At 59.7% G+C, this 15627-nt stretch overlaps 10 protein-coding genes across 10 annotated transcripts; 5 read left to right on the forward strand and 5 right to left on the reverse strand.

The window, feature by feature from the left end:
* Nucleotides 1–137: 137 nt before the first annotated feature.
* Nucleotides 138–965, forward strand: OT_ostta01g03680 (DHBP synthase RibB-like alpha/beta domain; the record flags this gene model as incomplete). Its single annotated transcript, XM_003074374.2, has 1 exon — nucleotides 138–965. One exon carries the CDS (start codon nucleotides 138–140, stop codon nucleotides 963–965), a length of 828 nt encoding a protein of 275 aa, XP_003074421.2.
* A 117-nt stretch (nucleotides 966–1082) lies between these two features.
* OT_ostta01g03690 (unnamed product) lies at nucleotides 1083–1448 on the reverse strand (the record flags this gene model as incomplete). Its single annotated transcript, XM_022985375.1, has 1 exon — nucleotides 1083–1448. The coding sequence occupies one exon, from the start codon at nucleotides 1446–1448 to the stop codon at nucleotides 1083–1085; it is 366 nt and encodes a 121-aa protein (XP_022838260.1).
* Nucleotides 1449–1614: 166 nt separating this feature from the next.
* OT_ostta01g03700 (unnamed product) lies at nucleotides 1615–2730 on the reverse strand (the record flags this gene model as incomplete). Its single annotated transcript, XM_022985376.1, has 1 exon — nucleotides 1615–2730. One exon carries the CDS (start codon nucleotides 2728–2730, stop codon nucleotides 1615–1617), a length of 1116 nt encoding a protein of 371 aa, XP_022838261.1.
* A 146-nt stretch (nucleotides 2731–2876) lies between these two features.
* Nucleotides 2877–3485, forward strand: OT_ostta01g03710 (unnamed product; the record flags this gene model as incomplete). The annotated part of the gene is made up of 1 exon (XM_003074376.1): nucleotides 2877–3485. One exon carries the CDS (start codon nucleotides 2877–2879, stop codon nucleotides 3483–3485), a length of 609 nt encoding a protein of 202 aa, XP_003074423.1.
* A 36-nt stretch (nucleotides 3486–3521) lies between these two features.
* On the reverse strand, nucleotides 3522–7619 carry OT_ostta01g03720 (DNA (cytosine-5)-methyltransferase 1, replication foci domain; the record flags this gene model as incomplete). Its single annotated transcript, XM_003074377.2, has 1 exon — nucleotides 3522–7619. The coding sequence occupies one exon, from the start codon at nucleotides 7617–7619 to the stop codon at nucleotides 3522–3524; it is 4098 nt and encodes a 1365-aa protein (XP_003074424.2).
* A 355-nt stretch (nucleotides 7620–7974) lies between these two features.
* OT_ostta01g03730 (FIST domain, N-terminal) lies at nucleotides 7975–9111 on the forward strand (the record flags this gene model as incomplete). Its single annotated transcript, XM_003074378.2, has 1 exon — nucleotides 7975–9111. The coding sequence occupies one exon, from the start codon at nucleotides 7975–7977 to the stop codon at nucleotides 9109–9111; it is 1137 nt and encodes a 378-aa protein (XP_003074425.2).
* A 50-nt stretch (nucleotides 9112–9161) lies between these two features.
* OT_ostta01g03740 (unnamed product) lies at nucleotides 9162–10073 on the reverse strand (the record flags this gene model as incomplete). The annotated part of the gene is made up of 2 exons (XM_003074379.1): nucleotides 9162–9941; nucleotides 10035–10073. 2 exons carry the CDS (start codon nucleotides 10071–10073, stop codon nucleotides 9162–9164), a joined length of 819 nt encoding a protein of 272 aa, XP_003074426.1.
* A 266-nt stretch (nucleotides 10074–10339) lies between these two features.
* OT_ostta01g03750 (HSP20-like chaperone) lies at nucleotides 10340–11413 on the forward strand (the record flags this gene model as incomplete). Its single annotated transcript, XM_003074380.1, has 1 exon — nucleotides 10340–11413. The coding sequence occupies one exon, from the start codon at nucleotides 10340–10342 to the stop codon at nucleotides 11411–11413; it is 1074 nt and encodes a 357-aa protein (XP_003074427.1).
* Nucleotides 11414–11601: 188 nt separating this feature from the next.
* OT_ostta01g03760 (ATPase, AAA-type, CDC48) lies at nucleotides 11602–14274 on the forward strand (the record flags this gene model as incomplete). Its single annotated transcript, XM_022985377.1, has 3 exons — nucleotides 11602–11707; nucleotides 11841–12067; nucleotides 12187–14274. The coding sequence occupies 3 exons, from the start codon at nucleotides 11602–11604 to the stop codon at nucleotides 14272–14274; spliced, it is 2421 nt and encodes an 806-aa protein (XP_022838262.1).
* A 173-nt stretch (nucleotides 14275–14447) lies between these two features.
* On the reverse strand, nucleotides 14448–15617 carry OT_ostta01g03770 (ATPase, F1 complex, gamma subunit conserved site; the record flags this gene model as incomplete). Its single annotated transcript, XM_022985378.1, has 2 exons — nucleotides 14448–15297; nucleotides 15520–15617. The coding sequence occupies 2 exons, from the start codon at nucleotides 15615–15617 to the stop codon at nucleotides 14448–14450; spliced, it is 948 nt and encodes a 315-aa protein (XP_022838263.1).
* Between the last annotated feature and the right edge of the window lie 10 nt (nucleotides 15618–15627).

Genomic DNA, 15627 nt, shown 5'->3' on the forward strand with positions numbered 1-15627 from the left:
GATGCCGGGGCGACGCGCGCGCGTTCCCCTCGAGGCCTGGGTCTGGAGTCTCCCCATCGACGAGTCATGACCGGTCGAATGGCCACCCATCGCGCGCGCGCCGTCGCCCGCGCCATCGCGCGACGACGCCGGCGACGATGCGTCTGACGGTCGCCGCGCGAGCGCTCGGTCGATGCGCCGCGGACGTCGCGTCGACGGACGCGCGCGCGGGATCTCGAGCGCGTCGAGAGGGTGGACGACGACGATGGATGTCCCGGCGGCTCGAGCGCGGCGCGCGAGGGGTCGGTGATGGCGACGCAGGCGAGACGCGTCGAGCGCCGACGCGAACGACGCGTGCGGACGCGGTGGCGCTCGCGGTGGGGGCGCTGCGGAGAGGTGGGGTGATCGCGGTGCCGACGGATACGATTTATGGATTCGCCGCGCGCGCGGAGGACGGCGCGGCGGTGCGGCGTTTGTACGAAATCAAGGGTAGGAAGGCGACGGTGGCGGTGGCGATCGCGGTGGGGGACGTGGGAGATATAGGGCGATACGGTGAGTGCTCGCACCTGCGTGAGGGATTGTTGGGGAGGATTTTACCGGGTCCGGTGACGGTTTTGCTCAGACGTCGCGCGAGCGAGGAGGGAGGGGCGTCGAGCGAGCTCAATCCAGGGGTCGATCTGATCGGGATCAGGGTCCCGGCGAGCGATTTTGTGCGAGAGGTGTGTCGAGCGCACGGATCCGCGATCGCGCTCACGAGCGCGAATAGATCGGGAGAGACGAGCACGACGTCGGTGGAGGAGTTCGCAGAGCTTTGGGACGCGTGCGCCGAGGTCTTCGACGGAGGCGTCATCGAGACTAAACGCCTAGGGAGCACGATAGTGGACTTGAGCTCGACGGACGGTAGATACGGCGTCGTGCGTGAGGGCGAAAAGTGCGCCGAACTCCTAGAAGTACTCGAGCGCGAGTTTTCGCTAATGCGTCGCTGATGAGGACAGACGCGTCTCGACCTGTATTCTATTAAAAACTCTCCGTAGTTTACATCAAGCGAGCGACACGCGTGGGCGCTGTCGATCGCGCCTCGTTCGCCCTCGCATCACTCTCACTCACAAATCTTTCCCTCGAACCTTGCCGTCTTTCGCCCCGAGGAATGCGCCGTACACGCGTCGACACAACCACACGTAATCGTTAGGTTTCAACACGTTCAGGTCCTTTCGTACGTCGTCGTGGTTCACGTAACACACCCCCAAGGGCACGCACAGCGCGAGATAGGCGAATCCGAGCATAGGGTACGCGAGAAAGGCAAAGTGGAATCCACCAACCATGAGCTCGTGCACGAAGAAACATCCGAAGACGAAAACGCACGTGATGAGGGCGAACGCGATCTTCAGGCTGTTGGCGACCTCAGGAGGACACACGCGACCGCCGGCGCCGGCGCCGTCGCGTCGGACGTCGAGCACACCGCGAGACATCGGAAAGTGACGTTATGAGGTCCGAGCGCGCGTCTACCGGGTTGCGAAAGGACCGGTCGACGGGCGATCGACACGGAGTCGATGAACGGTCGTAAACATCGATCTAAGCTGTGTGTTAAATGCGTATCGTCGTCGCGTGGCGTCGCGGGAGGTCGGATCTGAGTTTTCACTCGCTATCGCTGACGCTCGTTCGCTTCACGCCGCGCTGGTGCGAGAGCATGCGTGAGAGGACGATTTTTTTGAGTTGTGATTCGCTGACCTCGACGTCGTCTTGCGACGCGCCGAGATTGGTGAATCCATCGTCATCGGATACGGCGGCGGTTCGCTCGTCGTCGCGACACGCGCGTCGAGGTTTCGGCGAGTTTCCGGCGTTGTCTCTGTGGCGTCTGCGTCTCAGCCCGGAATCGGCGCGCTCGCTTACGACTCGCCGTCGCACGAGCTCAAAACGCGCGTCCGTCGCGTCTCGCGCGCGCGTTTGCGTCATGGTAGACAATAAATGCGCCTGTGTGCTCATGATGTCCGAAAGAATGCGCTTCACTCCGTTTACTTCATCGTGCAAGACGCCTTGATCGCACTCGAGTTGGGCCACGCGTGATTCGAGCATGCGCGTCGATGCCATCGATGGAATAGTCTCCTCTCTCTCCTTCGGCACCGCCATCTCCTGCGACGGATAGAACGCACGCAGAATGTCATGCGATGGCGCGCGAAGCGCCGACGGTGCGCTCGCTTCGAGCGTCGGCGTGGATCCGCTCAAATGATTTATTCGCTCGTCCATCGCTCGCCGATCGAACATCGCGCGCTGCTCTCGCTCGCTCTGCGACGGCCACTCCCTCGCGATGTCTCCTCCGCTCGGGCAGAAAGCCCCTACATCCCGCGACAGCTGCGTCGACGGCAAGTATCCCAGCGCCACTGCGCTCGCATCTCGCCCGAGATCCGCGTCGCGCGTCGGCGCGTCTAGACGCGCGCGCGTCCCGCTCTCAATTCCTTCAGCTCGCCCCTTCGCCGCGTCCACGCGTCCGCGTGCATCCACCGACACCTCCCATTCACGCTGGCTTCCACGCCAACAACCATCCGGGTCCAGTTCCCGCGCGACGCCGCGCGCCCGCGTCGTCGTCGCCGGCGTCGTCACCGCCGCTCTCGACTTTTCCGAGAGCTCCTTCGTCCCGCTCGCGAATCCGTCTCGAGCGAACGCGTACGCGGGCTCGTACGTCGTCGGTTTCGCCGACGCGGGCGATACCATCGGCGGCCACGTCGTGCGATCGAGCGCGCGCGCGGGCGTCATCGCGTCGCGCGCTGCCGTCGACGATTCCGTCGCTCGTTCGATGTCGCGACGATTCAGTTTCAGCGTTCGCCGCGTCGAGGATGAAAAAACGACGGTTCGGATTTCGCGAGCGCGCACACGGCGACGGCGCGCGACGGCGGACGCGAATGCGACGGATCGGACGCGCGGACGCGCGGACGTCGCCCGGGCGCGTCGTCGCGGCGTTAGCGCTGGCGCTGGCGCTCGTCGGTGGCGTCGATGCGTCGGACGGGCGACGCGAGGGCGCGCGAGAGAGAGACGCGAGCGAAAGGTTTGTCGACGTCGCGACGTTCGAGCGATGCGGCGTCGAGCGCGTGCGCTCGAACGCGGGCGAAGTGTGCTTCGAGCACGTCGTTCGAGGAGCGACGGAGGACGGGACGTGCGAGATCGAGCGCGCGAGACTGTGGCGCGCGGATGGAACGGAGGTGGAACGCGCGTGCGGACGCGTCGATGCCGGCGCGTCGCGCGTCGTCGTTCGCTTGCGCGTCGACGAAGCGTGTCGGATCGAAGCGAATCAAGCTGTACGTGTGGAGGCCGCGGTGGAGTGCGCCAGCGGTGACGCGCGATTGTTCCCGTTTTCCACCATGCTCCTTGGAGAGGTTGTCGCGTTGGCGGACGCCGCGGTCTACTTGGCAGACAGCGTGCACACGCTCGAGGAAACGATAGAAATCGCCGATGAGGTATTGGAAGACGAGCGGGCGACCGAGGTCACGATTTGGTGGCCGGCGTCGTTTTGATTCTAATGTACTCTGACAGATATTCACAAAGTGCATCTACTGGCGTGGCTTCCGTCCAGGCGCGAAATCGCTGTCAGATTCGCCTTCGTCGCTGTCCGCGTCTTCATCGAAATCGTCATCCGACATTTTGTAATCGTCTGCATGTGCACTTTTCTCCTTTGCCGTGTCGACTTCCATAGAATCGTCTAGCATCTCATTCTCGTCGTCCCGCGGCTTGTCGCCTTCGTTGTCCAAAACAGGGTATTCAGAATCGTCGTTGTAGTCGTCGTCATCGGAGTTGGCACCTGGAGTACTTCCCGGGAACTGATCGATGTTGGCATCACTGTCGACGGTGAGACCGAGCTGTCCGAACATATCATCACTCGTCAACGAAGTTTCCATCGGATACAAACATCGTTCGTATGCCTTTCGCATGGCGAAAGAAGCGCTCGTTTGCGAAGTCAGATCCCGACCGAGAGTGCGAGCGACTGTTTTCCACAGCTTGCGCCGCGTGACATGCTCGTACCCTCCCAAGTGCATCGATTCGATGAAAACGCGATGCAGGTTCATGGGTACTCCGCAGAAAATCGGTGCGCGAGGCGGGTCGATTCCGAAAATTTTTGCGCGCAAATCGTCAAACTCTTTCTTGCTTTCACCTTTTGGCCAACCCAAACGACGCGACACCGCTTTGCACTTCGCGATCTGCAACATGTCTTCCGCTGAGAGTGATTTCTCAACATCCACGAGTCCCGGACCTTCGTGCACGGGATCGTGGTATTTCTCTGGCGCCTCGATGATTTCCCAAGGTGAAACCCACATGTGATCCTCCGGATCGCTATCGAACACTATCATCACCGTTTCCCACTTGTCCGGGCTCGAACGCGTCTTCCGAACTCTACCAAGATAGTAAAAATTGCCATCGATCTGAATGATACCCCGACTTTCGTCTTCGGCGTCGATTCCTTCGAATTGCATCATGATGCGTTGTCCGACTTGCCACGTTTTGTCTTCGTTGTACTTTGACCAAGGGAGCACATAGTCAGCGATGTCACCGACGATGAGAGGTGCTACAACCAATCTGCGCGTATCTTTGACCTCGGGCGCCGCCGTGCCCTCTGCGCTTTGTCTACGAGTGCTCGGAAACAATGAAGATTCTGGACCATCCAGCAACTGGAGCATAAGCCACGTGCAAGGAGGACGATCCTCGGCATGTTGACTTTTTGGCGCGATTTCTGTACCTCTATACGCAGCTCCGACAACGACACATCTCTCGACTACTCGCAAAGTGTTCACGTCGATCCACGTTCTTGGCCTGGACTTTTTATCGATGTACCTGGCGTACGTCTTGGACAACCCACGCCTGATGAGCGCGACGACGTCTCCGGTATTAATCGCAGCCGCTCCATGGTTCAACCCAGTGTACCGCTTGAAAGACGCTTGTGACATACGGTTAGAGTCTTGTGCAAGGAATCTCAGGAACTGGTTCACCAAGTTGGCTGCGCGGTGAACCGTCAAAGGACCGAGTGGCTCGAGGAGCTCTGGAGCCGTGCTGATGTCGTACATGCCTGGAATGCTGTTCTCAGGAACGTCCGTAGTCGACGCGGTACCGGCAAGTTCAGCTTCAGTTCTACGTCCTAGAACGTGAAATCGTATCTGAGCCAACCAAGTGGGCTTCACCTCGGGCCACGTGGCTTCGTCCATCAATCCCGCATTTGCACACACACTCTCAACACCGGGCAAAATCTTGCAGATATCAATCAAAGACGGGTCAGTAGCGCTGAGTAAACCTTCGATGTATGCGGAGACTTTCAGAAAACGGTCGATCCATCGCATGTCACCCGTCCGCCAGAACGGCGCGGATTGAAGCACGAATTTAATGGCGTGGAGGAGTTTCAACGTCAAAGTGCGATCGTTGCACGACGTCAATGCAACGTCATCAAGGTTGGAGTATCCGTCCGTGGACATCGATGCGCACAAGTTTTCTATCCGTTCCAGTCGCGTCTTCTCGTCCAATTCGACGCTGTCGCACTCAACACCGTCGATCGAGTAAGAGATTAACCTATGAAGTTTTGTGATGTAACGCTCGTTGTCATATGCCGGGTTGCACCAAGAGCTTAACGCATCGAGCTCCGAACCCGGTTTGTACACACCCCATCGCGACGCGTACTCGACCAATCCAGAAACGTCCCTGGAGTTCGTCGGATTGCGCATGGCTTCTACAGTGAACGGAATATCGTCGACTGGTGGGCCAGCCATGGGCTGCTTATCTGAGTTGTCCTCCACGGCTGGTGCTTCCTCATCTTCGTGCCATCCAGGTGGCGCAGTTTGTACGAAGAGACGACCGGCATTGTTCAAACCTCCAAGCGCAAAGTACCGTCTACCCTGCTCGTCTACAGCGACTGGCTTCCCACGAGACAGAACTGCTCGATCCACAGCTCCACGCCTGAACTGCATGAGTTGCTCGCGTCGCAGCTCAGTGAGTGAAAGCGGCTTTGCCGGTTCATCCTCCATGAATTCATCCATTTCCACGTCGCTCGTTCCATCATGTTTCAGAGAATTGTCCTTCTCCTTTGCCTCAGCCGGTTTTGGTACCTCTGTCACAAGTGTTGGGGGCTTTGCATGGAATTCGCCCGCCTTGCGCCGTTCCCGTGCGTGGTCGAACACTTCAGTGAAGTAAAATCGCATCGACTCACTTTCCAATGCCGAGCTACTCAATGCGACGGCCAAAGCTACTCGCTGCACCGGCGTTAATGTCTCCACCGCTTCACCCTGCTCCAATCTCGTGCCCGCCTCCATGGCAGGTACTCGCATGCGATCGTTTATGGATGACTGAAACTCTAGGATATAATGGTGGGCCCTAGCTTGCCAATCCAGTTCTTCCACATCGTGTATACCCAAAATAGGCGCGTCCCACCACCGCGCACACGATGGTGTCACCTTAGCTGTTTCGTGATCGATGGAATCGATGCGTCCTTCGACGAGACGTAAACACGAAACCATGAAATCTCTTAGTAGCGCCGCCTCCGCGGCTCCTGGTTCGGTGCCGAAGAAAGCCTTAGCAAAGCGCTCTAACGGACATTGTGGTATCTGCAACGCCTGGGCGAAAACTTGGGCGAAATCCCACAGCGTGAGCAGTTCGGTCTGTAACGCCGGACCGATGTGCGCGTAATCCGGTAAAATGTGCGACGCCGGTGGCGGAGGCTCCAGACGTGGATCGCGCGGTTCATTCTTAATGCCGTCCTCCGCGAGCTTCTCCACCCGCAAGCGCTCACGCCGGGCGCGATCACGCTCTAATCTGGACATTTTCGGAGCAATGCTAAACTGAAGCTTCTCACTCGTCCACGTTTGCAGCTCTGTAATGAAGATGGGACTTGACTCCTCATCGCCGTCCGACGGAGGAAGCAGCGCCTTGGCCTTCAACAACGAATCTAGCTGCGAAACGATGAAGAATCCATCTCCAACGATGTCCGCGTGTGTGTAAGCGCAAAATTCGGGCTCATTGCCTTGCTCTTCACTTAACCCGTTGAGAGCCGCTTGCTTTTGCGCCTCCGCCGTGGTGTCACCCAACAGCCTAGCCGCCTTGGACGGCGTCTTAATCGCCATCGGCACGTCGTGTTTCACCACGGGAACGCTCAGTATGCGATCCAATCCCTCGTCTAGGCCCATGTTCCAATTCTTCATCAGCGCCTTGACCACGGCGTTGGTGAAACGCGCTCGACGCAGCATCACCGTCGCGTACTTCTCGTACCTCGGGCTCGGATCGAGGAGCTTGTACCACGCCCTCGGCGTCACCAACCAAATCTCTGGCTCGTCCTCGCCGTACCTGATCGTCCAATCGTTCACATCAACCAGCTTTAACGCGTGCGGCGGCGTCTCTCGCGGCACCAGCGCGCGTCCCAAGAGCTCTCTCGGATCCCCGTCCTCTCCGTCGCCCTCAAGCTTACGCGCCTTCCCGACCACGAGCACCATCGATGGTTTGCTCCCGTGCGTCGATACCACCCGCGTCTCCTCGAACTTGTCTCTGAACTCGTACTCGTCGAGCACTCGCATGGGAATCGATCGACGCGTCGCGATCGTCGCCTCGTCGCCTACGCTGTCATGTTTCCCATCCATCACCGCGCCCGTCGTCGACGCGTTGCCCACGGCGGTCGCCATCGCTGCGTGCGAGCGCGCGCGTCGACGACGAGCCGTCGTTTGAGGCCTCGGGACGAAAAGCAACTGGACACACTTTTCGTCGATGGCTCACTTCGTCGCCGCAGTGCGTCGCGCGTCGCCAAGTATGCGCCGCGCGCGAGAGCTCGCTCGGCGCGCGTTCGCGAACAGCGCGCGCGCGCGAAGCGGCGCGCGAAGCGACCGCGCGATGCCGTGGTCACGAGCGGTTTCGTCGACGGGGACACGTCTCGTCAGCGGCGAGCGCTCGGAGCGACGCGGCGACGACGACGACGCGGTGACGCGCGCGAAGGGCGACGGGACGACGCGCGCGTCGACGTCGTACGCGTTTGCGACCGCGATGTCGCGCGAGACGGAGCTCGAGCGAGCGTTGGGGGAGTGCGCGAGGGCGGTGCGGGACGCGCTCGGCGCCGAGCGTCGCGCGACCTGGGCGCAGTTATATGTCTCGGGCGACGCGTACGACGAAAAGACGCTGGAAGGTGCGGGGAAGCGGGTGAGGGAGTTGCTTGGAGGAGACGTCGCGCTCGTCGGCGCGGTCGTGCGAGCGAGTGTTGGTGGTGAGGGGGTGACGGGCGAGGGCGTGACGCTCACGGCGGCGTCAATGCCAGGGACGAAGACGTGGACATTTCGAGCAAAAACGTCATCTCTACCGGCGTTGGACGGCGATGGGTCGTGGTTGGAGCTTGGTAGGAGCGTTATGAGCGGGGACACAGTCGCCGTCACCGCGTTTGCGGACGCGTCATTCGAAAACGTGGATCAACTGTTGGAGCGTCTGCACACGGCAATGCCGAACAGCGTCACCGTGGGTGGCGTCGTGGACGAGGGGAGTGTGATGTTTCTGAACGATGACATCGTTCGGCGCGAAGCGGTTGCGCTTTTGGTACAAGGCGACTTCGAAATGAACGCGCACGTACTTCACGGTGCGAAACCGATTGGGCCGGTGATGAACTTGACGAACGCAAGAGACGGATTGGTGCTCGAGTTGGACGACACGCCGGCGCATCCGTTATTGCTCGAGACGCTGGAACAGCTTCCGGCGCGCGCGAAATCGCTTCCCGTGATGCTTGGTCTCGGATCGAACGACGCAAAGGGTGGACCGTACGTGTGTCGAGACATTCTCGCCGTCGGAGACACAGGTGGCGTCGAACTCGCGCACTCCAAGTGGAATCTGCGCGAGGGCATGCCGGTGCAGTTGCACATTCGTGACTCGTCTTGGGCAAGCGAAGAGGCGTCGCGCGCAATCGAGAAGTGCGTGTCGTCGACGGGTCTCAACGACGGCGCCGCGGGCGTTGGTGCAACGATGTTTTCGTGTGGTAACGGCAACTTGATGCACGCAAGCAATTTCAGGGAACGCGCCCCGGGAACGGCGCTCGGTGGCGCCTACTTGCGCAGTGAAATCGCGCCACTGGCCCAAGGGCGCGCGAGCAGCGTTTTGTCGCACACGTCCGCGATCGGAATTTATCGAAAGCGCGACTGATTACTATATTCATGCGGCATTAATCTGTATTTTTCATTTCTTCATTCTGATTAATCGCGATCCGACACCTTAGCGTCCACGTCGATGGTGTCACCGGTACTCCCGCCGCCGTACGACTTCCTCCCGCCGCTGGCGCCCCCAGGGCTACCGCCCATACCACCCATGCCCCTGGTGCGCGGATCGTAGCCCATACCACCCATGCCACTCATGCGCGGGTCGTACCCGGTGCCCCCCATGCCGCCCATGGCGTTCACGCGCTCCTGCGCCCTTCTCTGCATGTTCTCCAACTGGTCCGTGATCAGCGAGGGATATAGCAGATTCACCAAGAAGGTCGCGATGAGCCCAAAATAGAACAAATTCCAAAAGACCCCACTCGTGAAAAGCCAGATGTAAAACATAAAGTTTGCAAACTTGCCCACGGGCGTCGCGCGCACCTCTGCGTACTTATCCATCACCTTGGGCACGTTCTTCTTGAACCACTTCGTCGCACCGATTTTTGTATCCGCATTCTTCACCATCCGTCGCGCGTCGTCCAACACCGACTTCGCCTTATCCCCGGCGCCGTACTTCGCATTCAGCCGGTTCGCCGTTTCCCTCGCGCTCGCCCACAACGCGTCCGCGCTCAGACTCTTCCGCGCCGTTTCCACCTGCTCGTCGAACCACTTACGCGCTCTCTCAAACGGCTTCGCACCGTCTGTTTCGCTCGCATCGTCTTCCACGCTCGCGCTCGACGTCGTTTTCGTCGAATCCCTCTCGCCGCCGCGCTCGATCCACGCGACGTACTTCGCCTCCAGGTCGGCGCGCTCAAAACAATCGCTCACATCCACCCCCTACGTCGTCCAACGACGCGCTCGCGGTCAGTCATCGCGCGCGCGAAGAACACACCATCGCGCCGTCGCGATCGCGCGTCGTCGAACACGCACGGCGTCCACCAACACGCGCTTCAGCTCGCCCGCGCGCATCTTTGGAACGTCATCGTCGCTCGCTTTCAGCCGCAGACGCGTCTTTTGCGGCCGATTCGAGGGCGTACGTCCCGCGCTTCGCGCGCCACGACGCGCGCGGAGCGCCACGCGCGCGTTCGCGGACGTTCTCGCGTCGACGCGGCGCGCGAGCGACGCGCACGCGAACGACATGCGTCGTCGGACGCGCGTGGACGAGTGCCGACACCGCGTCGCGCGACGTCCGCACGCGTCGACGCACGCCGGCGAGCGCGCGACGACCTCGCGCGATGACGGAGACGCGCGACGACGAGGACGTCGTCGACGAAGACGCGCGCGTGGCGTGGTTACGCGCGCGCGGGGTGGAGATCGAGACGCCGGAGGATCGCGCGCGCGCGCGAGGCGAGCGCGAGAAATCGCTCTCGAACGGCGCCGGCGTCGAGCGCGAACAGGCGACGCGGACGGTGACGTACGTACGAATACCGTGCGATGACGCCGAGGCGTTCGTGGAGGAGACGTTGACGATCGGGGAGACGCAGGCGGGGGACGCGCTTCCGGACGCGTTGCGACGACGCTTCGCGGGCGGCGGAGAGGTCGACGCGGATAAAGCGCGGGCGGAGGCCGTGCGGTCGCTCGGTGAGCGCGGTGCGGGGATCTCCAAGGAGGCTATCGTGCGAGAGACCGAGGGAGGGTCCACGGAGACGTTCGCGTTGGTGAGACCGAGTGAGACGAACGGATGGTGCGGAGTCTACCTGTACCTCGACGAGGTCGGCATGTTGAAAGGTTTACCCCCGAACAGGCGCGCGGAGGGGCTGTCGCGAGAGTGCGGTTTCGATGGGGTGAACTTTTATGGCGACATGTTCATCGGTCGAGTGCAAACGAAACCGGAGCCGATGCGAAGCGTTGACTTTCAGTTGAAGGATTTGGACTCAAGCGCCACGTGGATGCGGGCGGCGACGATGGAGAACGTCGAATACAGCAAAGGACTCAAGGAGCTCGAGGACGCGATGAACAAGAACGGCGGCATGGAAAAAATCAATATGTCGGGTGATGACGCGGTCGCGAGCGGCGGGAACGGCATGCCGCGCGGCGCCGGCGACAACTACCGCTGGTCCCAAACCGAGGACGAGGTCGACGTGGACGTCGACGTCCCCCCAGGCACGATCGCCAAAGCCGTCCGCGTCCAGTTTTCCTCCTCACGATTCATCGTCAAGGTAAACGATGAGATCATTTGCGACGTCGACGATCTCCACAACGCCTGCCGACCCGACGAATCCACCTGGACCATGGGCGCCGACGAGGTGTGCGTGTCGCTCGCCAAGCGCGACGAGGGTCGCGTCTGGCGCGCCCTCGCCGGGAGATGATCCCTCACCGATCGTCTTCGACCGTCTTCAATACATTCTTTTATAATGCACCGTCCTTTACGACGACTCGCCCGCGTGACGCCCTCTGCGATCCCCTCGTGCCCGCCGTCCTCCGCGCCCCGCGACCAACCATCTCGACCCTTCTACAGTTGCTCGATCGCCCGCTCGTCCGCACAAACTCGCTCGTCATGGCCGACGCCGACGCCGACGTCGCCGTGAAGCGCGAAACCAAGCCATCGGATTTCTCCACCGCCATCTTGGAGCGCAAAAAGGCCCCGAACAGGCTCGTCGTCGGTGCGTGCGAGCGCGTCGCGATCGCAATGTCGTCTCGGTCGACGTCGATGAGCTCGAGATCTGATGCGTGTCTTCGACTCCCCCGGGCGATTCGTTCGAGCGCGACGACTGACGGTGGACGGCGATGACGTAGACGAGGCGATCAACGATGATAACTCCGTCGTCGCGTTAAACTTGCAAAAGATGGAGGAGCTGCAGTTGTTCCGAGGGGACACGGTTTTGCTCAAGGGCAAAAAGCGAAAGGACTCGGTGTGCATCGTCCTGGCGGACGAGACGTGCGACGAGGGAAAGATTCGGATGAATAAGGTTGTGCGAAAGAACTTGAGAGTTCGACTGGGGGACGTCGTGAGCGTGCATCAGGTGCGTGAGAGGCGAGGGAACGGGGAGATTCTTGAAATCTAGATTCGCTCGCGCGATCTGACGCAAACGCGCGCGACTGAACTTTTGACTGACCGAGATGCATCGTCGACGGGACGCAGTGCACGGACGTGAAATATGGTAAGCGCGTGCACGTGCTTCCGTTCAGTGATTCCATAGAGGGCGTCTCAGGGAACTTGTTCGACGTGTACCTGAAGCCATACTTTCTTGAGGCGTACCGTCCGTTGAGAAAGGGCGACACCTTCCTCGCTCGCGGTGGTATGCGCGCGGTTGAGTTCAAGGTCGTCGAAACCGACCCGGCGGAATACTGCATCGTTGCTCCGGACACAGAGATCTTCTGCGAAGGTGAGCCAATCAACCGCGAGGACGAGGAACGCCTCGACGACGTCGGTTACGACGACGTTGGTGGCGTGCGCAAGCAAATGGCCCAAATTCGCGAGCTCGTTGAGTTACCGCTCAGACACCCGACGTTATTTAAGACGATTGGGGTCAAGCCTCCCAAGGGTATTCTTCTTTACGGTCCTCCGGGAAGCGGGAAGACTTTGATTGCTCGCGCGGTGGCAAACGAAACCGGTGCCTTCTTCTTTCTCATCAACGGCCCCGAGATCATGTCCAAGCTTGCAGGTGAGTCCGAATCTAACTTGCGTAAGGCCTTCGAAGAGGCGGAAAAGAACGCGCCGGCGATCATTTTCATCGACGAGATTGACTCCATCGCTCCGAAGCGTGAGAAGACGAATGGCGAAGTTGAGCGCCGCATCGTATCCCAGCTTTTGACTCTGATGGACGGCATGAAGTCGCGCTCGCACATCATCGTCATGGGTGCCACGAACAGACCAAACTCCATCGATCCCGCTCTTCGTCGTTTCGGTCGCTTCGATCGTGAAATCGACATTGGCGTTCCAGATGAAGTGGGTCGCCTCGAGGTGTTGCGCATTCACACGAAGAACATGAAGCTCGATGAAGCCGTCGACTTGGAAAAGATCTCCAAAGAAACGCACGGTTACGTCGGCGCTGATCTCGCCGCGCTCTCTACCGAGGCTGCGCTTCAGTGCATTCGTGAAAAGATGGATCTGATTGACTTGGAAGACGAGGAAATTGACGCTGCCGTTTTGGACTCCATGGCCATCACAAACGAGCATTTCGCGACGGCCTTGACCACTTCCAACCCGTCTGCGCTCCGTGAGACTGTCGTGGAAGTGCCGAACGTGTCTTGGGACGACATCGGCGGTCTCGAGACCGTTAAGCAGGAGCTTCAAGAGACTGTGCAGTACCCTGTTGAACACCCAGAGAAATTCGAGAAGTTCGGCATGGCTCCTTCCAAGGGTGTTCTCTTCTACGGTCCGCCGGGTTGCGGTAAGACACTTCTCGCGAAAGCGATCGCCAACGAGTGCCAAGCCAACTTCATCAGTATTAAGGGTCCAGAGCTGTTGACGATGTGGTTCGGTGAATCCGAGGCTAATGTGCGTGAGATTTTTGACAAGGCTCGTCAAAGCGCACCGTGCGTTCTCTTCTTCGATGAGCTCGATTCCATTGCCACGCAGCGTGGCGGTAATCAAGGCGACGCCGGTGGGGCCGCTGATCGCGTGTTAAACCAGTTGCTTACGGAAATGGACGGCATGGGCTCGAAGAAGACTGTCTTCATCATCGGCGCGACAAACCGACCGGACATCATTGATACCGCTTTGATGCGCCCGGGTCGCCTTGACCAACTCGTGTACATCCCTCTTCCGGACGAACCGTCTCGTTTGAGTATCTTCAAGGCCAACTTGCGCAAGTCCCCGATCGCGGCTGACGTCGATCTTAACGTTTTGGCAAAGTTTACAAATGGATTCTCTGGCGCTGACATCACGGAAATCTGCCAGCGCGCGTGCAAGTACGCCATCCGTGAGAGTATTGCTCGCGATATCGAGGCTGAACGCGCCGCAGCGATGAACCCGGATGCGATGACGGATGAAACGGCCGACGATCCTGTGCCTGAAATCACGAAGGCTCACTTCGAGGAGGCTATGAAGCACGCTCGAAGGTCTGTCACCGATGCCGACATCCGCAAGTATCAAACCTTTAGCCAAACGCTTCATCAAGCCCGCGGCTTCGGGGGAGATTTCCAATTCCCGACTGGCCAGGCCAACGGAACGAGCAACGCTGCCCCGGCCGCGGCTGGAGGCGACGATGACGATTTGTACGATTGAGAGGCGAGATTTCACGCAAGACAAAGTTGACTTCTCGATACAGGAAATAGTGAAATACGACACAATTTTTATGAAATAACGAAAGACATGGTCGTTGATTGATTTGCTATTGGTTACATTTGAAAAGAACTACGTCTACACCCGCCCTGTTACTACCGAGCTTCCCCAGCCGCTTACTCCTTGGATTCCAAGGAGGAGGCACCAGAGATAATTTCGATGAGCTCCGTCGTAATCGCGGCTTGGCGAGTACGGTTGTAAAGCAACGTAAGTTTGGCGAGCATCTCGCTCGCGTTTTTACTCGAATTCTCCATCGATTGCATTCTCGAACCGAGTTCCGACGTGTTGTTCTCCAACATGGCGTTGTACATCATCACGCCAGCCTTGAACTCAGAGAGATCGAGCAAGAATTCGGAACGATCCGGACCTTCAATCTCGTAGGAGTCGAACTCGTTGACACCCTCTTCCGCCGCCTTTTCGAGCTCCTCGTTCGACATGAGCGTCGCGACGGAGGGCTTGAAGGAAATCGCAGACGCAAAGCGGTTGTAGACGATGTGCGTCTTCGGCGCATTTCGCGCCACGACCTGGTCCGCAATCGCAGATGCGGTCGCAAATGTGAGCGGTTGCTTGGTTGTATCAACGATGACATTGTTGATTTGTTGCGGCATCATTCTCGTCAACTGCGCGCGAGCCTTGTCGCCAATGACGTTATACGTCACCCCCGGCGTCATCGCGTTCAAAACTTGCGAGTATTTCACCACCGCCGTGTTAATGCCACCGCACAAACCCTTATCGGAGGATACCGGAACGACCAACGTCTGCTCCGTCTCCGCCCCCGGGGTATCACCAAGCAGTCGAACGAACGGGTTCACCATCGCGCGCGACTTTTCGCACTTCGTCTGCGCCCCCTTCAGCCTCGACGCGGCGACCATCTTCATCGCCTTGGTGATCTTTTGGATGTTCCCGACCGAGCGCATTCGAATCTTCACCGCTTGGAGCGAGATCGTTCGCACGTTCGCCGGAACCCTACGCGCGTGTCAAACAACCCGCATCGATCGTCAGTCAATGTACCGCACACGAAATTCTTTCGATCGAGCTCGCCCCGGTCCCGATCGCATTCCAGGGTTCGTCCTTTCTCTCCTACGCGCCGCCGTCTCCGCGCAAGAAAATCGCAAAAATCCACGCGGGAATATACCCTCCATCCTTCCGCATCGCGCGCGCGCGCGCGCGGTCGTCGCATCGACGCACCCTTCGCTCGCGGCGGACCAGCCCCCGAGGACCGGCGCGGCGATCCCGCGCGGGGTCATCGACGCGCCGCGCGCGCCGTCTTTCATCGCCGCGCGCATCGCGACGTGC

Source organism: Ostreococcus tauri (genome assembly GCF_000214015.3).
Source record: "Ostreococcus tauri WGS project CAID00000000 data, contig chromosome 01, whole genome shotgun sequence".
In the NCBI taxonomy this organism is placed as follows: Eukaryota; Viridiplantae; Chlorophyta; class Mamiellophyceae; order Mamiellales; family Bathycoccaceae; genus Ostreococcus; species Ostreococcus tauri.